At 49.4% G+C, this 27,926-nt stretch overlaps 1 protein-coding gene across 1 annotated transcript; it reads left to right on the top strand.

The window, feature by feature from the left end:
• Window positions 1-172: 172 nt before the first annotated feature.
• Window positions 173-27,223, top strand: LOC116950263 (replication protein A 70 kDa DNA-binding subunit-like). Its single transcript, XM_032967942.2, has 16 exons — window positions 173-403; window positions 3,467-3,514; window positions 5,799-5,883; window positions 6,483-6,591; window positions 7,911-8,020; window positions 10,264-10,510; window positions 11,357-11,459; window positions 11,789-11,857; window positions 11,966-12,158; window positions 14,313-14,452; window positions 14,796-14,944; window positions 18,178-18,310; window positions 18,823-18,999; window positions 22,987-23,094; window positions 24,385-24,474; window positions 24,965-27,223. Exons 1-16 carry the CDS (start codon window positions 350-352, stop codon window positions 25,070-25,072), a joined length of 1,923 nt encoding a protein of 640 aa, XP_032823833.2. The 5' UTR covers window positions 173-349; the 3' UTR covers window positions 25,073-27,223.
• Window positions 27,224-27,926: the final 703 nt, after the last annotated feature.

Here is a 27,926-nt window from a genome sequence, read left to right as displayed (position 1 = left end):
ACACGTTTTATCTCCCCTAGGTAAAATGGCGGCGCGATTAACACATCCGCGTGACGTCATGGCCCATCTAACTCTCGCATTGGTCAACGTGCGCCCGAATGGGCGGGTAATGAACGTTGCTAGACTCGGGGTGGGTGACGGAGCGTGATGCCGCGCGGCGATTGGTTGATTGCCGGGGAACGTACGTCACCCCTCATCACGTGGCGCGGGGATTTGGCGGGAGGTGGCTGGTGGCGGGAAAGAAAGGGTCGTCGGTTCGCGGAGTTTCGCGTTAAACAAAAAGAGGGGAGAAGACGACGAGGTCGCAGCAGAGGCGTTCAACGAAGACGTTGGTGCAACAAAGTGAACTATGATCGGCCACGGCGGCTACACGAAGTTCGGGATCACGGACGGGGCCGTGGCGGTGAGACTGGGGAGGGAGGAGGCTCTTCGGCTCCTCTATCACTGCTAGGTTGACACACTACGTTGGCAGATGTGCAAAAGCACAATTATAAAATATCGAAAGTAAAGTTACATATGACAAACACTCGACGCGTTGGTCGATTACTGCCTTAAACAGGCAAAATAAATATAAAAGGTGACGTTTCGGGCAATGGACCTTTTTCATAGCACCATGACGAGGGTGCCGAGTTGTATTGATATAAATATGGGTGGCAAAGACGGCTTCGGCCACGACGGCTCGACTACTCAACAATTACTGCTGCGACACGTGCTACAACCTGTATAAACTTATACACGCGTGTATACTGCTATTCTAGCACACACACTAATACACCCGTGAAAAAGCATGACTATACAATGTTAAATCTACATGTTAATAGATATTAATGCACAATAAGCTGCACACACGTGTACGAATACATAGCGATACACATCACCTTTGTCAGTCTGCGGCTTAGTGAGAGTCCCCTACCCCCGTTCGTGTGGTTGGCTCCCTGTGCTTTGTGGGAGCATAGACTGGAGCATAGAAGTACAGTCCGACAATTAACTCGGCTGTACTGCTCCCTCTACTGCTGCACCGCGACCAGAACCCGCTGTGCAAGACGTCCGCAGCTTCCAAGCACTTAGCCAGGCACACAACTGCAGAGCTTCTCCGTAATCTGACCGGGATCGGGCTCATTCCGGCTGGTTAGGTCCCAAATCACATGCTAAGTACACATCACGTGCGCATTTCTCGTACACAACTTGCACATTAGTCCATTCTAACACGCATAAATCAGAGATTGTTATCTGAACCGGTACGGCACCCCCTCCCAATATCAATTCGTACTGATAGTTCGATGAAGTATGGTTAAACCCCCCCCATGACCGACATTGCTTGGGGAAGCCTTCATCCAGCAGTGGATTTACAGAGGTCCGTAAATGAGTATTGGTTTAAAATAGTGCGTAAAGTTACATAAACAGTACAGTGTATAGAACGGTTAAACAGAACCCAGTGTCTGTAAATGCGGGCGATGTATCCGGACCAGCGCAGTGAAGTATATATGAACATGTGGGCCTTCATCCAGCAGTGAAGTATATATGAGTATGTGGGCCTTCATCCAGCAGTGAAGTATATATGAACATGTGGGCCTTCATCCAGCAGTGAAGTATATATGAATATGTGGGCCTTCATCCAGCAGTGAAGAGACGTGTAGAGACCGCGGCATGCTGCACATCCCAGTGTGTCGATCCACTGCTGGATGAGAGAGGCGAGGCGGGGAGGGGAGAACCCTGAGTGACGTTTCAGCATCGCGGCCCAGCGAAGGCGCGAAAACGCACCCGCGAAAACCCTTTAATGTGTTCATGCCGGCTAATTAAAAACAACGGAAACATTTTTGCGCCAATTAATCATCACCTTACGACAAGAGCAATAATGTACTGTATTGTCCAGATCGACGCTGTTTGCTGATTGTTCGGGCTGTTTGTTGATCGAACAAACTAGGCCTGTGCAGTCCGCGTGGCGCGCTTGCAAAGTTCCCCGAGCTCGATCCACTGCTGGATGGGAGAGCCTCGCCAAGTCGTCTCGGCGGGGGTGGGGAGCGGTAGTGTAGCCGGTTAGCGCTACGAATCCTGCGACCCGAGTTCGATTCCCGCTCGCGGCCACCAACACCAGTGAAGATTTTCCCGTAGGTCCACTCAGCCTCAAATGAGGACTAGGTGGGGATGTGTAAACATCGCCCCTGGGGAGACAAAGGCGGTCGGGCGTGGTGCTGGCCACCCCACCCCCATTGTGTACCTTGTCGACCTCCATCGGTGCTACTACTCGCTAACAGCACTTGCCCCAACAGTCTGTTAAAGGCTACACGGGGGATCTTTGTTTTACCATACATCACACGAGTTGGTGATGGAGAGGGGGGGGATCATAGCGCAGCGCGCTACCCGCTGCGACACGGCCTCATAGGAACCCTCGCCTCCCTCCCAGTTCGATTCCAGGCCACGGCGAATATCACAAGCGAGTGATGTCTGATCCAACCGGTCCTGGCCACCCCCAACCCCGATGCTACTCTCACAACCTGTTGACTGCACCTCCCATTACTGTACAGTACTGGTAGAGTGATCTCGAGTTAAATTGCCGCCATTATCATATGACCATACTTCACCACGCTGGTAATTTCGGGTTGGGGTTTAGAGGGAAGCGTCCTTAGAGCAGTTTCAGGTATCTACTCGCCACTGATGTTAGATGTGGCCGGGAATCGAACTCATATAGCTGAGGTCACAGGGCAGTTTGCAACACTCCAGCTGTGCCCTTGCCAACAATATACACTGCAAACAAAATCTCGTAAGTAAAAAAAAACACGATCCAACCACGCATGCCAACCACACTCCATAATCAATGTGCCTTGGTGCAGCACAACAGCTTGAAATACTCCCAATGAATAGACTACTCTCCTGCCATGATAATGTGGAATTTCCACCATTGGCTCGTTGCACCCACGAGAGGCGAACAGTGCCATGTGTTCATGTTGGGTATGGAGACACTTGACCCCAGGCTTAGTTGCCATGGTTTTGGTAGTTAACCCCTGTCCAGTTACCCCCCCCCCCATCTTCCTCTTAGCCTGGCACCTGGGCTTGGTGCAGTTACACTGCCCGCACAATCCTCAATAGCTGTACCACTTAGGTGGAAGTCTGGTGTTGGTGTGTGTGTGTAACGGTAGTGTAGCCGCTAGCTCGCTGCACGACGGAGCTGGTAACATGAGTTTGATTCCCACTCATGGCCAACATTGGTGACGAATATCTGAACCGACTCTGGGCCTCCCCTAGATCGACGCTGCTTCAAATGAGTACTTGGTGCTATGTCTAAACATCGCCACTAGGGGGACAAGGGCGGCCGAGTAAAATGCTGGCCACCTACCTCGTGTTTCTTGCCAGCCTTATAGGTGCTCACGAACAGCTAAAACGGGGGAACTTTATATTTGCAACGATGCTAATGTAATTGTGTGATCACAGTTGGACTGCGTTGTGTGCATTTCTTTGGTTTTTTCAGCAAATCGTGGAAGGGAAAACCCCCATTAGGCCGGTGGTGCAGGTTCTGGTGAGTGCCAAACAGATGAACCACAACAGCAGCTGCATGTTACACTACTACAACAGCAGGACTCCAAAACATTTTGGTAAAAAGCAAGCTTTTCAATGGACACGCTTTTATTTGCACTCTAAAAGTACAAAATACATTATTTTGACCCCAGAATCAATCACATTTCATGTGCTGAATAAAAGTGGGTGGCATACTTTCAATATGTTACATTTTCTTAGTGAAAGCCACCCACTTTTTTGTGCACATCAAATGTGATTAATTATGGGGTCAAAATAATGTATTTTGTACTTTAGAGTACAAATAAAAGTGTGGGCATTGAAAAGCTTGCTTTTTACCTACATTTTTTATGACCCTGTAGAGATGGCAATGATGGCTTTGCCTATGTCAACCCTTGTCCATACAATAAATGAAAGCATGCGCATTGCAACACAACAACAGCCTACGTAATGAAAGGTTAACAGCACGCATCACGGCTGTTACAATTAGAATAACGGCCATGCCGATTGCAAAGTCATGAAATTCAATTTAGAACAATACGATACGTATAATGCATTTAATTGTAGTATTTGCGATCATCAGGTACCATACAGTATAAAAGACGGTAAGACTGCAATGCTGGTACTGAAATTGCATCGCATCGAGCAATGAAAATAATTTCGAGATTTGTTTGAAAAAAATCTTAATTATATAAAGTGCCTTTCATATCGAAATATCCCAAAGCGCCATACATTAAAAAAAACTACTCAAGTGTAGATAAAATCCAATTAAAATGCAGTAAAAGCCAATAATAATTACAACTATACTCGCAGGATACAAATAATTTACTTCTATGAAAGCCAGTAATAGTAATATTTACACTCAGAAAACTAAATTTTCCCATCACAGATTTGAACTTTCACGCCAAATATAGAGATATATAGATCACCGATTGCGTCCCTGTGTGGCTTGACCATCCACGGTTGGCCACGAGATGCCCTGTATGCATCATAAAAAAGTACTGTTTACTCTTAACTGCACTGCTCGCGATGACGCTGCTACTGAAGAGTACACACCCCATCGCAGGTGCCAGTTCACATGTTTCCAGCATCCAGTGAGGCAGGTTCAGCCTCGCGATTTATCTTTTTTTTTAATTCTATACATTTGCTGTACGAGTTATATTTAAGACAATAGAAATATTAGTAATATTTGACATAAAAAATACTAAAAAATACTTTTTACAAATTTTCTTGTTGTGGTTTTCACACCTGATGATGATTGCTTGTGTTGCAGTCGAAACGTCATGAGAATTTTATTGTTTTATATTTTTATTATTTTATTGCTTCCCTTCTACGTGACTTTACCGAAAGAACCAAGAATATGAATCCCTGCAGTCACGAAAGCTTTAAATCAAAATAAAAAAATACTGTTTCATATTTGGGGTAATGTAGCGTAACATAAAACAAAAGGAGGGGTGGATGTCGTATTATGAACCGTGACCCAAAACACATTTTTCCCCATTCTCCTTTGAGTTTGCGGATCACGGAATTGCCAATTGCTGCTATGTTCAAGAATGCAATTCCCGCAATGGGAAAAGTTTGGGTGTTTAGATGGAATCCGATTGAAATAGAAAAATCCTAGAATAATTAGTAACAATGACTACACTTGAAGTATAGATAGAATGGAGATCACGCTTCGATAAAAGTCAGTAATAATTACAATCACAATTTAGGTGAAATCTGTGCTCATGTTACAATTGCTCGAACAAAACTGTTCACAGAAGCAATACAAATAAAACAATACAAAAGAGATGATAAAATGAAGTCGTTAATCGATCCTTGAGTTGGATTGTGACCCCGGATTGCGACCCCGGATCGCAAGCCTAGATCGTGACCGTTTATTAAATCTCTGGGAGATCGAACCGTCACCAGCCATGCCACGTTTATTTTGGGCGTAGCAATCATTGTCCGACGCTCCAGCGAAATAAATCTGCTTTGCAGGATATACACGAATTTGAAAACAGATTCTTGCACACAAAATGTAATAATCGATGTTAATTTACATTTTCTTACTCCACGTTCAAAATCCACATGCAGTGAACTGCATTATTGAAACAAATAACGCACACAAGGCACTGAAATTGTTGGAGTGCATTCCGTGACCAGATCGACTCATGTGAAGGTGCTGGCAGGATTGTTGCATCGCTCGATTGTAAGAGGTGACGAAGGCTTGGAGAAGGCCTTTCAGCAGTGGAATGAGCATGACCAATGATGCTACTGCGTGATTGCTGTGACGATGTGGGTTGCAGGCTCTCAAGCCGGTGCCCAACACGCAGGGCAACACTGTTGAGCGCTATCGCGTGCTCATCAGCGACGGGGTCCACTCCCACTCGTGTGCGTAATCAAGTCAAAGAGTACACACATCACACACCCATCACGCACACAGCCAGTACACACCCATCACCCACACAGCCAGTACACACCCATCACATACATCACTCTCACACACCCATCGCGCACGGCCATCACACAAACACCCATCACACAGTCTTCACGCACACACAGCAGGGTACAACACCCATCACACACACAGCCAGTACACACCCATCACAGACATCACTCTCACAAACCCATCACACACACGTCCGTCATGCACTGCCCACCACACACCCATCACAAAACAAACATATCCCCCGCATAGCCTGAACAGACTGTTGGGGCAAGTGCTGTTTGCGAGTAGCACCTATAAAGGCCGGCACAGCACCCGAGGAGGGTGGGTGGCTAGCACCACGGCAGGCCCATAACACACACACACCGACAATAACATTCTTCATCAAGGAAATGTACACGTGCGCAGCCCCGTGTCAATCCACAGCTAGATGAGGGCATGCCCACGCTGTGCTGTTAATGGGGGTTGTTTGACCATACATGTGTTGTGAGTTGTGCTGCATCTCAACCACGGTACCCCCCCCGCTTTTTGTGCCTGACTACAGCCGTCATGTTGGCGACACAGCTGAACCCGCTTGTGGTGCAGGGCAAGGTGAAGACCCACACGCTGTGCCGGCTTAACAAGTTCATCCTCAACGACATGAAGGATGGCAGGTGAGTGGCCGCTTGCTCACTCGCTCACTCGACTGCGTGCGCCACAATGACGACCCCGTGACCTTTTTCGATGCTTTCCAAAAAGACACGGGTTTGTGTGCATCGGTGCCAACCGGCCCGTCTCTGTCCCATCTGTAACGCGGAGTCACGATAACTGGCGACGATTATTCCAGTGTGAACGAAACAAAAGAATAAGCAGACTCCGCATCCTTCCTGTCACTCCACGTAAAAAAAAAGTTTTTTAAACATTCTATCAGCTCAAACTTGATTTGAAGCTTTCGTGACTGCAGGAATTACTCTTTGGTTATTTGGGTAACATCACGTAGAAAGAAAATAAATGAATGTGCCTATGTTGTGTGTCTCTCTCTGTGTGTCTGTGTTGTCTCTCTGCTTGTGTGTCTGTCTGTGTGTCTCCATGTCTGTATTTTGTCTCTCTCAAATTTAGTTCTACCTGATGACGGTTGCGTGTGTTGCAATCGAAACGTCGTATTTTATTATTTAATTTATTTTCTTCCTACGTGACTTTACCGAAACAACCAAAGAGTAATTCTATCAGCTGTATGGCCCTCTGAGACTGTATAATGTCTGCAACATTGATTGAAAACAAGCAAACTCTGCACCGGTTTCGACATTCGGTTCTTGCAAGCAGTCAGGCTTCTTTGAACCAATGCTGGTGAACTGCCAGATGTGCTATGGCAGGGACCCTGTATGATAAATATGGGTCTTAGTTTGACACGTGTCTATGTTGAACTTCTTTTTCACCGTACATAGCCAACCGTGCTAACCGGTTGCTACGTACAGTGAGGATTCTGCCAACCCATGTTGACTACCAGACTGACTTGCTTCCTCTCTGGAGGAGTCAAGGGCACGTGACTTGAAGCGGTGTCTTGATTGGAGGAGTTAAGGACACATGGCCGGAGCGGGGGCGCCATCCTTGATACAGCAATGGGCGGGGTCGGGGCCAAGGGATAAAGGGGGAGCGCGAGGGGGATTTGGGGATCAAGAGAGTTAACAGACGTGCACATAGTGAGCAGCCTAGAACAAGTTAGCCACACTTAGCAACAGAACCCGGTGTACAGTGAATTGTTTAATAAACGCGTTGCCTCCTACAACGGTGTGTGTGCGCCTCAGTCGACATACACTACACATATATTAATATACCCGTTTTAGAACTGCATCGGGATAGGGACTGGCAAAAGGTCACTGGGCTCCACTTCCCTACTCGTGTAGGCGACGACGATCAGGAGCGTGGTGCAGAGGGTGGGGGGGCGCTGCTTGACGTCGTCGCTGGTGGTGTTGCCGTCGCGATTCCCCCGCAGGAGAGTGGTCGTCGTTATGGAGATGGACGTTGTGATGTCGGCCGAGGAGGTAGGCGGGAAGATCGGGAACCCCCAGCCCCACACGGATGGAGGCAGCAAGGCGCAGCAAGGTGACGCACAAACCTCGCTCCCCGCTTCCTCGTGCCACTGGTGATGGTGACTTTGCACGTTGCCGTGATCGGGAGCAGTCTGTCGGTTTACCTCTGCCCAAGTTTGACTTTCTATTGATTGTAGACACAGAGTTGGTTGCGGCTGGGAGTGGTCGATGTGGTGTGAAGCTTTTGTTCACAGGTGTCCAGCCCTAGTTGGTGGTTGGCGTTGCAGAAACATTACAGAGGAAGTTACGTAGATAAAATAAACAATTGAGCGTAACCTCAGTTGTACACAGACTCGATCACACACACTCATACATATACAGACTCGTACATATGAACCTTATAGTGATACCCCAGGGTACCATAGTACCCCAGCTCTCGCATAATGTCTGTGATGCAGTCATTTTTAGTCCGTTGATGGTCGGTGATGCGGCAATCGACTCATCTCGACGAGCTGTACACGATGCACTATGGTGCATACGAGCGTTCTCAGCGCAATTGTCCTCGCTGCGTTTCGACATAGCGGAGTAGCACTGATTTCGGATTGATTGGTACCCCAGTCGCGGAGTTAAGGACACCCCTAGAAATAAAAGTGTTCCAGAAATAAAATATTAAATTGCCTCGGCCAATTTGTATTATTTGGTACCCCGGGGTACCGCCATAAGGATCATATACAGAAACATACATAGACATACTCGTACGCTAACTCACTCGTACACAGACTCACAGGTACACAGACTCACTCGTACTCAGACTCACTCGTACTCAGACTCACTGGTACTCAGACTCGTACACAGACTCACTGGTACTCGGACTCACTTGTACGCAGACTCACTCGTACACAGACTCACTAATATCCAGACTTACTCATACATACTCATATATGGACTCACTGGTACAAATAACTTGGACAAAACCACAGCATAATGTAGAAAAAAATGATGGCAATAGTTGCAAACGATGGTAGAAAATGTTACATTTCTCTTGCAGATTTACAGCTGTAAAATATTAGTTTCAAATGAAAAGTGGTCCTTAATTTATCACCCCTCTAGAAAGATGGCAATGATGTATGTATGTTGAACTTCTGTCGTACCGTACATAGACAACCAGGCTAATCGGAGGTGCAGGGGAAGGACAACAAACAAAACACAAAAAGCAGATGATGATGGGCTGACTTAACTAGCAGGGGCGATCAGTGGTGCCCTCTGCATGAAGTCACTGCAGACTGTGAAATGTAATGCGTAATCTTACTGTGGGCGATGCTTACTGCACAGCTTGAGTTTGCGTGACGACACTGGCGGAGCCAGTGGGGGGGGGGGGGGGTGGGGTGGCACGTGCCCCTAATCGAAATTAGGGATTTCGATCAGATCATTGGGGTTTATTCGTAATAAATCGGCATTTTGCGACCCCCACTGCCACTGTGTAGCATATTAATATATGCCAGGGACTCTGAGATGATAGGACAATAGTCTGAGTCCATAATTAGCAATAAGTAACGGCAAAGCAGTTATAAGTGACTCACAGAATTGTGCGCAGTTGCGTATACAGTACGCGACTTCCCTGAAGGCATTCACCTTCAGCGAGCGCGATGCCGATCACGGTTTCTAATTCGACCCTCGATCGATGGCTGTGCCATCGCCACACACGCATCGAATAAACAGCAAGGGACAAGTCCTTACTAACAACTATCATTTTTCATTGCTGGAGGGGTTGCCCCCCCCACCTGAAATTCCTGGCTCCGCCATTGCTTGCAGACTTTGGGGTAGTGCACGAGGGGGTAGGTGGCCAGCACCACGTCCCGGTGCCTTTGTCTCCCCAGGGGCGATGTTTTTTTACACACCACACCAGGGCCGTGAGCGGGAATTTAACTCAGGTGCCGGGTTTTTGTAGCACTGCGTGCTAACAACTGCGCCACCGCTCCCCACAACCTCGGAGCAGCAGCAGATCTCAGCTGCTCAAAAAGAAAAGGCTTTATCCTCTCTGGCAATAATACAGAAGATGTTAAAATGTTCAATCACTAAATAGGCATGAAGTCTGTGGTAAAACATTAAAACAAATATGCTTTGATGATCACGTATGCACTGTCTTTGAAACTGATTGGCCTTCACCAGAGACGGCTTCCTTTTTATTGGCTTGTCTCACCGTTGCTATAGAGGAAATAATGCCGGCCTTTAATAGGCGCTCGCTAACAACAATGTTACCCCAAACAGTCTGCTCAGGATATACCGGTGATCGTTGTGTGTTTGTGTGTCCCACAGGTAACCAGACAGTGGCGGCAAATGGTGGGGGAGGCGCGGGAGGTGGAGGGTACCTTGGAGGCGGTGCCGGCACTGGTCGTGGCGGTGGCGGTGGCGGTGGCGGTGGCTTTGGTGCTGGCGGGGGGGGACCCATGGTTAAGGCAGCGAGCGGCGGCTCCTCCGCGTACCACCCCGCTCCGCCCATGACTCCTGGCGGCTCGGCCGTCCGTGTGGTGCCCATCACCAGCCTCAACCCTTACCAGAACAAGTGCGTCATCGGTCGGCTCACGGAACAATGGCGTTCCTTTTCTGGTTAAAAAATATATAATTAGAAAAATAATTTCTGGCCCTTTTTTTCCACCCAGTTTACAAATACCCGCTTTGATCATTCACTCGCAGCATTCCATCGGCCTGTCGAAGCCGTCCACTGGCTCACTCCGCGACCTCAACGTGAACATTTCCAATCCAGCTGTTCGCTGTACGAAACGTGTTAATTGTGTGTTCGTCTATTTCATTCCTGTGTATTGGTGCAATGTGTTCAGGAGCTAGATAACCAACATCAAGGTCTGCAGGCCATGACGAGAGGGCACCAGGAGAGAGAGAGAAGAGAGAGCATTTGTGTAGTTTTGCTGTTCCTCTTCCGTTGAAGGAGCGCAGACTAACGGTGGTTTCATGCACGGGTCCATAGTTGGGATTAGATGGCCACAATCGCACTACTGTAGCTTGTGACTTTTATTTTGCCATTCATGAAGGAGATGTGCGCATCGGCCCACTGATGTTCGAAACTATAAACTAAACAATTAAGTATTATTTTATCAGTTAAGGCCCACTGAGCTTTGTAGCTCTTTTACAAAAGCGACCAGCTATCAAAAATTATAGCTCAACGAAGTGGCTTTCCACGTGGAAATGTATAGCAGCCAAATAGTCTAAACACACGTGAATTCTAAATGAGGAGGGAAAATTTGGAGGACCCTGAGAAAAATTGACACGGCTACGGAGCCCTAGTGGGCATACAAACTCCAAATATACAGCAGGTGTCAGGATCGGCATGGAACCCACGACCTCCTGCATACCAGGCGAGGTAGTTAACATCTTGCCACCGTGGTGCCCCTAGGTGGACGATCCGTGCGCGGGTCACCAACAAGCAGAATATCCGCACGTGGAGCAACTCGCGTGGGGAGGGGAAGCTGTTCTCCATGGACCTGACGGATGAGAGTGTGAGTTGGAGCGAAACTTATTTTTATTTTATTTTTTATTTAACTTTGGTTACGTTTTTGTGCCATTTGCACACTTTTGTAGTGCAGTTGTTTTTGCACCGATTTCTGTTTTGCTTCATTTGCTCTGCTTTGTTTTTATGTTGATTGCTTTTGTCGTCATGATGACCCCCTGGGATCATTTTGGCAAATGACTCGTCCTTGTCTCTTGAGCTCTCACTAAGTCAACTTTGCAAACAGCCGCAGAACCACCCACCACGTGACATGGTTGTTTTTGTCATCCCGGGTGATCGGGATTTGACTGCGTTGCGTTTGCTGCGTTCCACCCGCAGGGAGAGATCAGAGCCACAGCCTTCAAGGAGCAGTGCGACAAATTCTTCCCGATCATCCAGATGAACCAGGTACGACACCCACGGTGCCAAGGTTCCGGTGGTCAACCTACGAACCCCCCGACCTGCCCCCACCGTTCGTCGTCGTCGTTTTAACGCGTCCGCATTTGTCCCGTACAGGTTTACTACATCTCCCGGGGGTCGCTGAAAGCAGCCAACAAACAGTTCACGGCCATCAAGAACGACTACGAGATGACGTTCAATAATGACACCACTGTGGTGCCGTGCCCCGACACCCACGAGCTGCCCATGGTGCAGTATGACTTCCAGCCCATCGCTTCCCTCCAGGACCGTGACAAGGACTCCATCCTGGGTGAGTGATGCGGAGAGAGAGAGAGAGGGAGGGCGAGAGAGAATGGAGTCGTTTGACGTACCACCCGCTCCGATTCTGTGAATTGTCCCACAATTTGATTTGTGTTATTAATTCTTTTTTTTCTCCTCTACGAAGTGTTTCTTTCTGCCCAATATTTGGAGACCCATACAAGAGGCAACATTTTTTTCTTCGCAAACTCTGCAAGCGCATTTTGTGTTGACAGCCGCCCCATCGGCTATTCTTATACTTTCCGAGACAAAACACCCATGCGTGAAAACTCTGTTGATCAAATTAATATTAATCAATCTTGAGTTGAAGCTTTCGTGACTGCAGAAATCCGTACTTTGGTTCTTTCGGTAAAGTCACGTAGGTAGAAAAAAAATTAGATCACGACGTTTTGATCGCCACAGAAGCAACCGTCTTCAGGTGGGAGTGAGAAACAGGCTGCTGAAACAAGTCCTTATATTCTAGATTTGAATATAAAGTCATTATATATAGAGCCGGGGGGGGGGTGGAGCTTATGCTGAGGAAGTGGCCATTGTATTGTGAGAGATTTGCATATCAATGTGTATCGACGATATATCAGCCACTAGGGGAATAGCGCGCTGAACAGGGTGAAGGGAAGGCGCAGAGATGATCCAGGATCCAATGTAATGACGATATATCAGCCACTTGGGGGATGGAGCGCATAGCAGGAGACAACAACAACAACCGCCATTCACCATTAAGTGGCGGTGACGTCACCACGACGCTTGTGCCAGGCCATGTGCACCTTGAGGCCACGAGAAGTATCGAACGCCCGCTGGCAGGAGGTCACGGGGCAGACCCAGGTGCCACGGATCGACTGACTGAGATGACTGAGATGAGACACACACACACAGACATACAGATAGAGACACACCTAGAGAGACACACAGAGAGAGAGACACACCTAGAGAGAAACACACCTAGAGAGAAACACACAGAGACACACACAGAGGGACACAGAGGGACACACAGGGACACACAGAGGGACACAGAGAGACACACCCACACACAGAGACACACAAAGTGACACAGAGAGAGAGGCACACACACACAAAGAGACACAAAGAGAGAGAGACATACAGGGAGACACACACAACAACATCACAGCCAGTTATAGTCTGCTAAAAAACGAGAGCCACCACCACATCACGGGAAAGGGGGCAACGTTGGCTTTGTTAGTGAGACATTTAGCCCGTTAAAGTAAAGACATGTAACTTGGTAATGTAACTCAGAGAGTCGGAAAAAACTGCTGACAATGACAGGTAGGATGGAAACATCAATTTATTATTATTATTCTCATTCTACGTGACTTTACCGAAAGAACCAAAGAAGATGAACCAGTTAAGGCTTTACCTAGTTAATAACGTCCTTCCAATGATTGCTCAATTTGTACACATCTTCTCGGTTGAAGTGATGTCTGTGTCTATATATCTGGATGGCTTCATGGACAAATCTTTGATGGTAGCCCGAAGGTTTGCAGAGTACCTTGGTCTCGGAAAAAAACAATGTCGTGTGAGCCCACCTCGTTCAAGCAGTGATCAGCCCAGAGGTATTGATTCTGCCGTGTTTCAAATCTGCCTTTTGTTCGCGAACACGGTCCGAGACATGTCGTTTCGTTTCCCCAATGTAACTGCTGCCGCAGACACAACTTAGTTTGTAGACACCAGGGTATTGCATGTCAGGAATCACATCTTTCACAGATGGGATCAGGTCACGAATTTTGTGTACTGTGTTGAATCGAACCTGGATCGTGTGTTTGTTCAAGATTTTGGACATGTTTTTGGTTATCCCTGCTCTCGGCTTTATATATAAGGACTTGTTTCAGCAGCCTGTTTCTCACTCCCAATTGAAGACGGTTGCTTGTGTGGCGATTGAAACGTCGTGATCTATTATAATTTTTTTCTACCTATGTGACTTTACCAAAAAAAAACCAGCGTATTAATATTACTCTTTAACTGGGTGGGTGGGTAAGTGCTGCCTCCTAGTGTGTGGATAGGAGGACCACTCTAAAGGATGTTATAAACTCATTCTTTGATATCCGCTTCTGCGGCAGGGAGGTGGGGAAAGGTGGGGGGGGGGGGAACGTTGTGTAATTTGCGCGCGTGACTTTTGGGCTAATGCGCGTAGACGTGCTGGGCGTGTGCACGAGCTTCGAGGACCCCACCAAGATCACCATCAAATCGAGCAACCGTGAGGTCAGCAAGCGCAACATCCAGGTCGTCGACGACAGCTGCAAGACGGTCAGCGTGACCCTGTGGGGCACCGAGGTGAGTGTCATCGTCGTCGTTTTTATTCTGGGTATTGATAGGGTTGTTGAAATCCGTTGCTTTGCGTTACCGGTAACGGCGTGAGATAAACCAGTAAAAACCGGTTTGTGGCAAATATAGAAATGTCTAGAACAGGTGTCGGCACCCAAAATAACAAGAAGAGCACTTTTTCTGAATTTGGAAAGGGGGCAGCTGCCACTGGGTTAACGCTGAGCAGACGAATTGGCCTCCAGATGGCGCCAGTTCGACTCCCATCTCCCAGTATGGCAGTTGAGACGACTTGGTACGATTTTCTTAAATTCCCACCGCCCCACCCATCCCGTGCGGTGTGTCGCTGGTGCAGGCGGAGATGTTTAACGGCGCTAATCAGCCCGTGCTGGCCTTGAAGGGCGTGCGCCTTTCCGACTTTGGCGGCCGCTCCCTCTCGTTCATCAGTTCCAGCCTCATGGTGTTGAACCCCGACATCCCTGAGGCCTACAAGCTGCGCAGCTGGTAACCCCCCCCCCCCCCCACTCCTTCCCATAACCAGACGTCTTACACTAAACAGACCCTAATGCTAACCCTAACCAGACCTATAACCACACCTTAAGCCTAACCGTAACTAGACCAATAACTCCTAACCCAGACCCCAAACTCCCAACCCTAACTAGACCCATAACTCCTCACTGCAACTTAACCCTACACTCTCCCATAGCCTGAGTGCAAGTAAGAGCCCCGACACTTAACCCGAACAACAGTCTTAATCTAAGCATTGGCAAAGCTGCTCGTGTCTCATTGTGAGCCAAGAATTGGCATCATCAGCCACGATCTATCCACAGCTGGACGAATGCCTCCCCAATACGCCGCCATGAAATGAGTGCCACTGTTGCCAAGTAAACAGTGGTTGCCCTAGGGAGAGACTTGCTGCTGTCACAGGAATGTGGAATTTCCATCACTGGCTCAGGCCTGTGAACATGTGATGTAGGTCGCCTCAATGTTTACATGAGAAAATTATTCTGTGAAAGTAGTGCACAAGCACAAATAACAAAAACACTCAACACGTTCATCAATAACACTGATAGAAGAAATATGTAATAGGCAACGTTTAGGGCAGTGGCCCTTCTTCAGGGCATGTAGAGAGAGAGAGCTTAGAGACAGGTAGTAATAATTTGTAGACTGCCCTTAACACCATGGGGCCTGATGAGAATTACGTTCTAACATTTTTCTGATGAACAGTTTTAAATAGGAATATGGATTGTTACCAAATAGTAGCTCTTGATTAACAGACACAACCCTTACACAATCAAAAAAGTTGTACTCATTAAAAGTAAAGTAATATAATATTTCTGATGCATTGCATTCTGAGTAGAACTGCTATAGCGAATGTCAATGAAACCATTATTGTATGTATGTTTAACTTCCTTTACACCATACGTAGTCAACCATGCTAATCAGAGGTGCGGGGGAAGGACAACAAACTTAACACAAAAAGCAGTTCTAAAGAAATTAGTTTTCAATCTAGATAATATAAAAGTCCATAGCTCCAGTGGCTTCCTAATATCGGAAGGGCGTTTCAGACGGCCGCAGAAGCGCACCTGAAAGCACGCGACGCGGTGACCATCTTTATTCGATGGCTAGCCAAAATCCGATTCTGCTGCGAGGATAACCGGAGTTTGCTGTGATGGTTTATGCTTCTTGACAGGATCAGCAAGGATAATTAGCTTAAATCGCTTCGTGACACATTTGTAGTGAGTCCAACTGAGTGGCAGACGTCTTGGGAGCAACACGTTGTATTCACATAACAGTACGTAACATAACACAACCTACGCTCGGGTCTCCAATGCCCATCTAACCACGCTACGGCAGAACTAGACACGGTTTGCTATCCCGGTCCGGACCACAAGCTGGGTCCCGGACCGCGTGGCTAGAGGCTTCTTCTCCCTGACGTGGATCTTCGTAACACCGACACTTGAAGAACCCCGAGATCCTCACGGAACTCTCGTTATATGCTCCCAGGCCGGGGCTGGCTCCGCCCTTAGCCCCGCCCACCTTCCAGGCTTCTCTAGCTTCTTCTTGAATGTTCCCGAGAGCTCTTCGGGACCACGTGACCGCCCCTCAGCGCCCGTCCACCGGTGGCCCCCCTCCAGTATCGTCCGGTCATGTGACAACAGGTCAGCCAGAGTAGAGGCCGACCGAAAGTAAAAAATTTACTTTCGGCCGAAGCCGAAACCGAAAGTTTAACTACACTTTATTCTTAGCTCTTTCGGTAAAGTCACGTTGAAGGGAAACAATAAAATAATAAAATATACATATATAAAACAATACAAATTATCACGACGTTTCGACCATAACACAAACGGTCGTCACACCTTATGACGACCGTTTGTGTTATGGTCGAAACGTGAGAATTTTTATTGTTTTATATATATATTTTATTGTTTCCCTTCAACGTGACTTTACCGAAAGAGCTAAGAATATGAATTACTGCAGTCACGAAAGCTTTAAATCAAAATTTAACTACACTTTCGACCAAGACCGAAACAGAGAGGTATATAACCGAAGTTACCGAACACAAGATTTATTAAATACGAGCTTTACTACCCGGCTTCGCTCGGGACTTAGATTCACCACGGCCGGCCGCCTTTGTCTCCCCAGTGGTGATGTTGACATACCACGCCACTTACTCGTTTGAGGCTGTGTCGACCTAGGGGAGGCCCAGGACCGGTTCAAATAATCGTCACCGGCTGTGAGCGGGAATCGAACTCGGGCGGCCGGGTTTGTAGCGCAGCGCGCGAATTCGCTACGCAGTCGCTGCCCCGCCCCCCACACACACAGGAAAAGACAAAGATCCCCTGTGTAGCCTGTGAGACTGTAGGGGGCAAGTGCTGTTAGCGAGCACCTATGAAGGCCGGCACGGCACGGCACACGAGGGGGTGGGTGCCAGCACTACTGCCGGCCGCCTTTGTCTCCCCAGTGGCGATGTTGACACACCACACCACTTACTCGTTTGAGGCTGAGTCGACCTAGGGGAGGCCCAGGACCAGTTAAAATAATCGTCACCGGCCGTGAGCGGGAATCAAACTTGGGCCGCTGGGTTCGTAGCACAGCGCGCGAATCGCTACGCAGTCGCTTCCGCCCCCCCCTCGGTGCGTGACGTCATTTATTGACGGCCCCAGACCATGGTTGCGGCTGTAACCTCGCTCGCAAGCTGCCTAGTGCCGATTGATAGACTTAGCACTAGCGTTATATTCTAAAAATAGATCTTCAGTTGACAACCAAAAGTCAAAATCAGTTTTGGCCGAAACCAGACCGAAAGTAAAAAATGTACTCTCGGCTGAAACCGAAAGTGGCCATTTGCCAACTTTCGGCGCCGAAACCGAATTTCGGTCGGCCTCTAAGCCAGAGTATCATGCCCCAGAGTAACCCTGGCTGGCTGACGCTCGTCCTCGCTCCCTCACCGGGAGCCGGCACCGCACTGCTCGCAGTGCCTCCGCGCTAACCAGCGCTCACCCAACCACCGCTAGTGTTGGTACCGCAGCCCGCAACCCGGGCTGCCCGCAATGACAACATTACCGGCCGTGACTTCGCAAGTCCCGGCACCATACAGTGACAAGTACAGTCACTACACATTTCTGTAGCCCAAACCTCGCGTCAATAGGGCAGGAAATATGAGCAGGAAAGCTCTTTGACTCGGCTTTCCGTGACGTTATGGGAACGCATGAAGTAACCGCGCTATTGATGTGCAGGTTCGATCGCGAGGGCCAGAACATGGAGACGGTGTCGATCTCCGAGCAGCGCTTCGGCAGCAGCTCCTTCATGGAGAGCCAGTGGAAGACGCTGTCCCAAGTGAAGATGGAAAACCTTGGCCATGGTGACAAGGTAAGATGCCACCCCTCTGCCATTTTTGCGATTCGTAGTCTGTCGAATTGATGAAGGGGGGAAGATGTGTCGAAAACAGAGATTGGTTTTGATCTCTGTGGGCCGCCATAGTCACATGACTTTGCACCGTCCTGCGTGTGGGGGTTGGAATAACGATGGCGACGATAGCCCCTCCTCGCCACGAGCACGTGGTGAGCAAGAGGTGGAGAGGGAGATTGAGACTAGACGGACAGAGAGAGAGAAAGGAAGATGGATAAGGTTGAAGCAGACAAAGAAATAGACAGATGGAGAAAAATGGAGACAAGGAGAAATGGAGACGGGGGTAGGGAGACACACGGGCAGAGGGAGAGACATGGAGAGAGAGAGAGACACGTGCACATGGAGGCATAGAGACAGAGAGATGGAGACGGATACAGGGAGGCGCCACAGAGAGGGCTGCGCTCGGTGCACGCACTGCCACCATCACACAAGGCCACCACCGACCCTCGTCTCCGCCCACCCGCCCTACGCAGGCCGACTACGTGACGGTGAAAGGCTCCATCATCTCCATCAAGAAGGACAACTGCCTGTACCAGGCGTGCCCCAAGCTCGACTGCAACAAGAAGGTGCTCGACCTCAACAACGGCAGCTTCCGCTGCGAGAAGTGCGACGCCGAGGTGCCCAACTTCAAGTACCGCCTCATCCTGCAGGTGAGCCCCTACCCATGCGCTGCTGCTGCTTTGCAGGTGTGTGTACTGCTGTAGGTGTGTGTGTGTCTTTGCCCGGTACAGGTGTGTGCTACTGTTGATATGTGTGCTGCTGTGAGTGTGGGTGCCGTTCCTGTATAGGTGTGTGCTGCTGTAGGTGTGTGTGTTCTTGCGTGGCCTCAACGTGCACATAGCCTGGCACCGCTAGTGAATGACGGTTATTGTTTTTGTGTTTGCCGTTCTGGTACAGGTGTAGTGCTTATACTTATGAAACCCATGGGTACAAATACTCGTGGGATCCTAGGTTACAGTGTTAGGATGACGTCACAAGGAAAGGGAGAGAGAAGGCGGGGCGAAAGACGGATAACTTTCAGAGAGAGAGGTGACGTCACCAGTTGAGGCGGGGCGATCGGGGCACTTCTTGGCAGGAATCCGAGTAGGGTGGACGCGTGTGGGGTGAGCTTGTGCGAAATAAAGAAGTGTCGACTCTCGATCTTCATCTGGTGGACTCTCTACAACTGGTGGCAGCGGTGGGATGACAAGATGCCACGACACTGCAGCAAGAAGGACCCCGACAGAGATCCCAGCGAAGAAGGGTAGGAACGTGACTATACTCCCATCGCCCCGAATGGCCGTGATCCGGAGACAGCACGGTCTGCAGACGGTGTTTGAATGGCTCCCCGAACTATGAGAAGATGGCGGGGAGCAAGGAGCAACACATCTGAGAGCCCTCGTAATGGCTGCTACGAGCTTTAGCGGCGGAGCGTTGGAGCCGCGTGGGGAGGCGCGAGGGCAATGGTCAGAGGCGCGCGCGGCCCAGGCCGCGGAATTTATTCCACCCGGGGGAGTGGAGTGGCGATGAGGAGAAGGCGCCTATCGTCCACTCAGGTTAGGTCATGTCGAAAAATGTGTGGCTAAGGGATGGGACTGGGGAGCACTTGTTCGCCGATTCGAGGCGGCATACGCTTATTTGGAATGGACGGAGCACGAGCCACTGAAAGCTTTTATCATTTATTCTTCCTTCCCGGCAGACAAAAAGAACACCCTGCAAAGCCGTTTATCGTGAGATGGCAAAGATTTTTGACCCGCCATCTAGCACTAAGTGACGATTCCAGAACCGTCGGCAGGAAGAGGGGGAATCAGCTTTGGCCTACAGAAGCTCTCTCATGGCCCGAGCACAAGCTGGTTTGCCAGGCCCGCACAGGGCCCAGCGGTTGCGCCCTGTACAATTGTCCTATGAAGCGGCAAATGCAGGGAGCATAGGGATATTAGGACAGTTAGACCCAAATTCGCGTGGAAGAACTGGTCATATTGGGCCCTGCACTTGTCTCAAGTAAGTTGACGGTTCCCTGTTTGCTGGGGACAGACTTTTTGAATCAGTTCCCTATCAAATTATAAAGGACCAGGGGTGCATTGAAATGCCGTCAGGGGAATGTCCGGAAAGAGATGCTCACTGTACCCCCAGCAGCACAAATCTTAATTCCCCTTTGATATCGCACACCTCTGGTGACAGCTCGACTGGACAATGGTGATCATGGATCGACACGCCTTCGCAGGAGCGGTCACCATCCTATGTCGGCACCAACATTTGTTTATTCAAATTTTAGACATAGCAACCACACCTGTGATAATACTGTTTTGGCACATGTGCGACCCATGCCAGCAGAGGGCGGGGAAGTGCAGGCAGGAATCATGGCGGATGATACTGATCCTGCGAGGAGGCAACGCCTCAGGCTGGAATCCATTGAGAGCGCAGGATGCTAACTTGTCCGAGTCACAGCGCCAGATCCGTCGGGTATTGTTGCAAGATTTTGAGGACATCTTTAGTCAGGCACCATACGATTTAGGGTGCACTAACTTAATGTAACACCACATAGAGACGGGAAACATGCCGCCCATCCGCCAAAATGCATATCGCATGGGGCTGGTCGAGAAATCTCACCTACAAAATGGGATGGACGAGATGTTAAGGGCTGCTATTATCTCGCCATCCACGGGCCCCCTGTCCTCATGAAAAAGCCTGATGGTTCATTCTGGTTTTGCGTCGACTTTCGTCAACTGCATAAGGTCACAATGGCGGATGCTTATCCACTTCCGCGGATTGATGATTCCTTGAATGCCTTAGCTGGAAACAAATACTTTTATTAATTGGACCTATTAGTAGAATTTTGGCAGTTACCGCTGGATGAAGATTCCAAACACAAAACCGCCTTGACACGCCAGGGGTTATTTCATTTTAACTGTCTTCCCATGGGATTACAAACGGCCGTGGCCACATTCCCAAGGCTCATGGATCTGGTACTGATGGGTCTCCATTAGGACGTTTGCCTGATATATTTGGACGACGTAATTGTGTTGGGATGATCTTTCCAGGGACACTTATACCGGTTGAGGATGATTTTCTCACTTATCAGGGAAGCGCATTTAAAACTCAAGTCTTCCAAATGCCACCTTGCACAGCCTCCCGTCACATATTTAGGAGAAATAGCGCAATGGGGGTAGCTACTGATCCCGAAAAGACACGGTGTGTTAGGGAATGACCCACCCCCATATCTGTCCCGGATGTTAGAAGATTCATTGGCTTTATTTCCTATTACCGCAGATTCGTACAAGATTTCCCGGCCATTGCGAAACCCCTACAAGCACTTACAGCGAAGGGGCAGAAATTCCAATGGGGTACGGAAGAGGACAGGGATTAAAAAAATCTACCACCATTGGCATATCCAGATTTGTTATTGCCCTTCACGCTTGATATGGATGGAAGCCATGTAGGGATTGGGGCCATCCTATCCCAGGTGCAGTTGGGTAGAAGTACTGATAGCATATGGCAGCCGGGTATTGTCATCGGCCAAACAACGCTACCGCGTAACGAGGAGAGGGCAGGGTGCCTTCCCCTCCCCCCTGCTCCTGTGTGCATGCTGTTCCTCCGGTGTGCCGGCGCTATTTTTAGCCTTAGGTGTCTGCGTTGTTCCCGTGTGCGCGCTGTTCGCATGCGTGCGTAATGTTCCTTGTGTAGGTGGACGCGTGCTGTGCCTCTAGTGCGGGTGTGTGTGTGTACCGTACGTCCAGCAAACATGCGCACGTGCATACTGTACGTCCAGTGATACTGGGTGTGAGCCCGCATCACCCATGAAATCTGTGTTTGTAATACACGTGTGTGTCTGTGTTTGGACGGTGTAATACACGTGTGTGTCTGTGTTTGGACGGTGTAATACACGTGTGTGTCTGTGTTTGGACGGTGTAATACACGTGTGTGTCTGTGTTTGGACGGTGTAATACACGTGTGTAAGTGTCTGTGTTTGTACGGTGTAATAAACGCGTGTAAGTGTTTGTACGGTGTAATACACGTGTGTCTGTTTTTGGACGGTGTAATACACGTGTGTGTCTGTGTTTGGACGGTGTAATACACGTGTGTGTCTGTGTTTGGACGGTGTAATACACGTGTGTGTCTGTTTGGACGGTGTAATACACGTGTGTCTGTGTTTGGACGGTGTAATACACGTGTGTGTCTTGTGTTTGGACGGTGTAATACACGTGTGTGTCTTGTGTTTGGACGGTGTAATACACGTGTGTGTCTTGTGTTTGGACGGTGTAATACACGTGTGTGTCTATTTGGACGGTGTAATACACGTGTGTGTAAGTGTTTGGACTGTGGCGCAGCGGTTAGTGTGCTGTGCTTTGAACCCGGCGACCCGGGTTTGTTTCCTGCTTTGGCAAACATCGGTGACGATTATTTGAACCGGTCTTGGGCCTCCCTTAGGTCGAGTCGGCCTAAAATGAGTACCTGGTGCGGTGTGTAAACATTGCCACTGGGGATACAAAGGCGGCCAGGCATGGTGCTGGCCACCGACCCCCTCGTGTACCTTGCCGGCCTTCATAGGTGCTCGCTAACAGCACTTGCCCCAACAGTCTGTTCAGGCTATACGGGGAGTCTTTGTTGCGCGTGTGCTTAATTAGCGATGCTGTGTGTTTATCGTTGCCGTGGTTCAGGCCAACATCGTGGACTACACTGACAACCAGTGGGTGACCTGCTTCCAGGAGCAGGGGGAGAGCATCCTGGGCATGAAGACGGAGGCTCTCGGGGACCTTAAGGACTCAGTGCGTGGTGCAGACATCGCTGTTAGGTCCACTCCAGATCCATTTCAGATCCACTCCATATGAACCCCAGATTCAGATATACTCTAGATCCACTCCTAGATCTATTCCAGGTCTACTACAGATGCGCTGCTAGATGCATCCCAAATCCACTCAAGATTTGCTCTAGATGCACCTCTTGATCAACCCCAAAACCACTAAAGATCAACCCCAAATCCAGATGCACTCTAGATCCACTTCTAGATCCATTCCAGATCTACTCCAGATGCCCTCCCAGATTCACTCCAGAACTTCTCTAGATGCACTCCTAGATCAACCTGAGAACCACTCCAGATCAACCCCAAATCCAGATGCACTCGAGTTCCACTCCTATATTTACAAATACATTCCCTGATCCACCCCTGATCCACCCCTGATCCACTCCTGATCCACTCCTTATCCACTTCTGATCCACTCCTGATCCACTCCCAGATTTACTCCAGCTAGCCCAGCAGCAGCACTCCGGTGCTAGGTGTTTGGGGGTTACAAATGCAGCAGTGATGTTACTGTAACTGGCGATGTTGCTGCTGCTCTGGTTGGTTAGTTGCCATAGAAACCGCTGTCGGCACCACGATCTCCACTCGGGCGCCACCACCTTGTGGTTGCGGAAAAACACAGACAAAGGTCACGCGGGAAGGAAGGCGTTGTGTGTTTCGTTATCGCCGTGTGTCCTGAGTGGCGGGGGTGGGGGCGGGCGCTGAAGATGCTGCTATCATCCGTTGAGTGACGGTCAGAACACTACTTTAAAACTATTAAATATTTTTAATTTTACTAGGTGTAAGGCTCACTGAGATATATATAGTTATTTTCAGAGGCGACCTGGCCACAAAGGATAGCTCAACGAAGTGGCTTATCCCGTCGACATTTATAGCAGCCAAATACTGTTTAAGGGAAAAAATTGGAGGACCCAGAGAAAAATCCACGCGACCACGGGGAGAACATGCAAACTCAAAAATATACAGCAGCAGGCGTCAGGGTTGGAATCTTACCCACGACTTCATGTATACCTAGTGAGGTAGTTAATCTTGACCACAATTGCAACATAGGCACTCGCTGATGATATTTGGCTCCCTCCCCCCCCCCCCCCCCCCTTTGCGATGATCTGTGTTGCTATATGGGTGAACTTTATCTTGGTGGTGTTGGCCACCCACCCCTTGTGTGCTGTGCCGGCCTTCATAGGTGCTACTCGCAAATGGCACTTGCCTCAACAGTCTGTTACAGGCTAAACACGGGGGATCTTTTATCTTTGTACAGGATGACCAAGGCGCCTACGAGCAGGTCTTCCAGAACGCCAACTTCACCACCTACATCTTCCGCATGCGGGTCAAGCTGGAGAATTACAACGTGAGCGGTGGAGAGGGGGTGGGGGCCTGGGGGTTGTGCGGTGGGTGGAGGCGTGGGGTGGGGGCGTGTATTGTCGCGTTACCCGGGAAAACCTCGGCCGAGTCTCCAGGCACATTGGTAGAAGGGTCCTGCCAAATTAGTTTTTGTTTTGCTTGCAGTCGAGGGGGCGATGTTGCCGTTGTACAAAATCCCAATTGGGCAATTTGTCGGTCATGTATATCAACCTTATCGTGTGGAAATTTATAGCAGCAGCCAAATACTCTTAAACGTGTGACGTGGATTCTAAATGTAGAGGGAAAAACCAGAAGAGCCGGAGAAAAATCCACTTGACCGCGGGGAGAATCACAAACTCCAAATATACAGCAGGCCTCAGAGTTGGGATCGAACCGCTAACTTCCTGCATACGAGGCGAGATAGTTAACATCTCGCCACTGCAGTGCCCCAAAATCTGACCCCTAACCTCCCCGACCCCTTGTGTCTCCGCCGACAGGATGAGTCTCGCATCAAGATGACCATCATGGAGGTGCGGCCGTGCGATCCCAGTGAACACAGCAAGAGGTTGATCACGGAGATCCGCAAAATGGCCCTGAGCGACTGAGCCCGGCGCACTCTGCCGCTGCTCTGCGCCATTTGGTGTAATCGTGCCGGTGGGGTGAGGGGGCGGGTTCGCCCACCGCCGCTCACCGCTGTCCCCTTCTGCTCCTCGCTCTTTTCGATCCATGAAGTGGCTTTGTTGTCAGGCCACTTCTGGATGAAGGCCTCTCCTGCACCCCGTGACACAGCCATGGGGCTTTTTTGACGCTACTGCGCCATGCTGATTACTGCGGTGGCATTGGTGATGGTAAGTTGGGGGGGGCCCTCGGTCCATTGTAGATATCGCTCTCAATTTAGTGACAGTAGAACAACGACGAGCTGGTGGCGGGTTCATAGCGCATTGCGCTGACCACTGTTCCTTTAAGAGGGGAGGGCTGGGTGGCTCACGTGTCAGAGCTCTGAACCGACACCGCTGAGGACCTGCATCTCCTTTCATATTCTCAGTAAGCTAGGCTAAGCTATAAAACGAAACTGTTCTTTTTACCAGATAATGCCCACAGCTATATTTAGCTGTTTTGCAGAAGCTATCTGGACAGAATTTGATAGCTCAACGAAGTGGCTTTTTGCGTTGAAATTTATCGCAGCCAAATACTTTAAACACATGATGTTGATTCTAAATGTGGAGGGGCCAACCAGAGAACCCAGAGAAAAATCCACACAACGACGGGGAGAACATGCAATCTCCAAATATACAGCAGGTGTCAGGGTTTGGATTGAACCCAGAACCTCCTGCATACCAGGCCCGGTACTTAACATCTCGCCACCGTAGCACCCCTAAATAACGGTGGTAAAATGGTCCTTTTGCTTAACCCCGGTACAGCGAGACTTTAAACAACGTAAACTTGTAAACTATGTCCCCAATTTCTCGTCAGATGCCTCGAGTGTTGCCGTGTTTCCTTCATCGTCGAGCACCGTTCTTAGCATCCCTCTGATTTCACTTCAAATCGTTCTCACCCCAGCAACACCCGTTCCCAGGTGTTACGTTTGCATGCACGCGTGGCTTTGTTACTTTTTAATTGCATTAACGTTTTTGTGTCGTCGGCTCGTTCCCAGCGCGAGGTTCACGGTTGTTGAATAAGGTCGGCGCTCGTAGCGGGCTGTGCATGCAACTAACCTGACCGTGTTGCGCCGCTCATCCATCGCCCGGGCGGTTGACCTGGCTAAACAGGGACGCTGGGCTTCGTTTAAAAAGAAAATTTTCCACCCAAGCCGACACGCTGCGCTCATTTGGCTTTCGGATCGAGATGTTTTTTGCGTCAGTCGCCAAGCTACTCCGTGAACTTTGCTGTACGTATGCAGGAGCGCAGCACGTCACTTTGGGAGCGTGCGACCTTCATTTTGATGCGATCGTGGTTGCGGGGTAAACGTGTGGCTTTGGGTTTTTGTTGCAGGCGAAAGTAACTCCTGTTCCCAGAACATGGGGAATGCAAACCTCCTGGACCTCAGGGAAATGTTACAAATTTTCTCTTATACTTTGGTTCAACTTTGTTTTAAACCTGTTGATCCGTTACGTCATATTCACGCAACAATGACCCCATAATTGTTCCACCATGCCCCACGAAAATAATACGTTCACCTTTGAGGTCTCTCCGCTAATGAGAATTGGGTAGTTCCTCATTTCTCTCTCGCGCACGAACGTGTCTCTTCGGGCTTGCATACGTACCGCGTGTTCATCACAATGTCCGACTTGAAGAAGCTCCCGGTGGCAAAACGTCCCGGGGACGTTGCTCGCGTGCCAAACAACGTGCGGTAACAACCCGAAACCACAGCGCTGGAAGCTCTCTCCCTGTTGCGCCACGACGATTTGCAGGTCCCGAAGGTGTTGGACCCTTTCCTACATCTGGCAGACTCGCTCTCACGGTTCAAAGTTGCTTTTTGGAAGCCACATGCCGGCGCCCCCTCCTCACACGCGCCGCCGTTGTCGTACACGCTGCTTGAACGTGTGCGGTCTCTCCGCGCTCGCGTCTCGACGCGCGGTTCCCCGTCACTGCGGCGGTGAGGGCCGCGTCAAGCCCCCCCCCCCCCCCGTACAGAGTTCCCTTTATGCGAGACGGACGTCGTTGAGTAACGCGCGTGCGTGCGTCTGCATACTGCCGCCTAGGTTATATTGTTTGTTTTTCCTTTAAATCTCATAATAAAGACATCTGGTAAGTCATGTGTTCAGCGAAGACGCTGTGTGTAAATGTGTGTCATCATTGGGCTACTCCTCGCAATCGAGGATTAATGTCTTAAATAAGAACGTTGGATTATCTGTGGGTCCGAAGATGGTTGAAGAGACCTCTCTGGGGTTGACAGATTCTGCCGCGGCTCGGGCACACGTGGCCAGAAAGAGTGGTGGGTGAAACCGGTTGAGTAAGTCGGGCTGCCAGCGTTGCTGTTTCCGCTGATCCCACTTTTCCTCTTCATGTTTCCGCCGTTGAGTTTCTAAATGTTTGGATCCTTGTAATAGACTCTCCAAGAATCTCCCATGAGTTCGTGCCGATGGAGCATTTCTTGACCTTGAGGACATCCTTGAAGCGCGTTTTCTGCCAAGCCTCTTGAACGCACACGCCGGCTAAGCTGGAAGTAGAAGACTTGCCTCACGAGTCGGGAGTTGGGCATGCGGACGACGTGGCCGACCCAGCGAAGCTGACGTCGAATGATTGTGGTCTCAATGCTCGTGGTGTATGTTTGCGAGAGGACTTTGATGTCAGTGCGTCTGTCCTCCCACTTCATTTTAAGAACCTTCCGTAGGGCAGCGTTAATGATACCTTAGCACTTTGAGATGTCTCCTGCATGTTATCCACGTCTCAGCTCCGTACAGTAAGGTAGAGATTACAACTGCTTGATAAACCATGAGCTTGGTTTTGGACCTGATG

Source organism: Petromyzon marinus, chromosome 38, assembly GCF_048934315.1.
Source record: "Petromyzon marinus isolate PM22_M1 ecotype Great Lakes invasive population chromosome 38, UKy_Petmar_22M1.pri1.0, whole genome shotgun sequence".
Classification (NCBI taxonomy): domain Eukaryota; kingdom Metazoa; phylum Chordata; class Hyperoartia; order Petromyzontiformes; family Petromyzontidae; genus Petromyzon; species Petromyzon marinus.
Note: the sequence above shows the minus strand (reverse complement) of the source record. Positions and strands in the feature narration are given on the sequence as shown.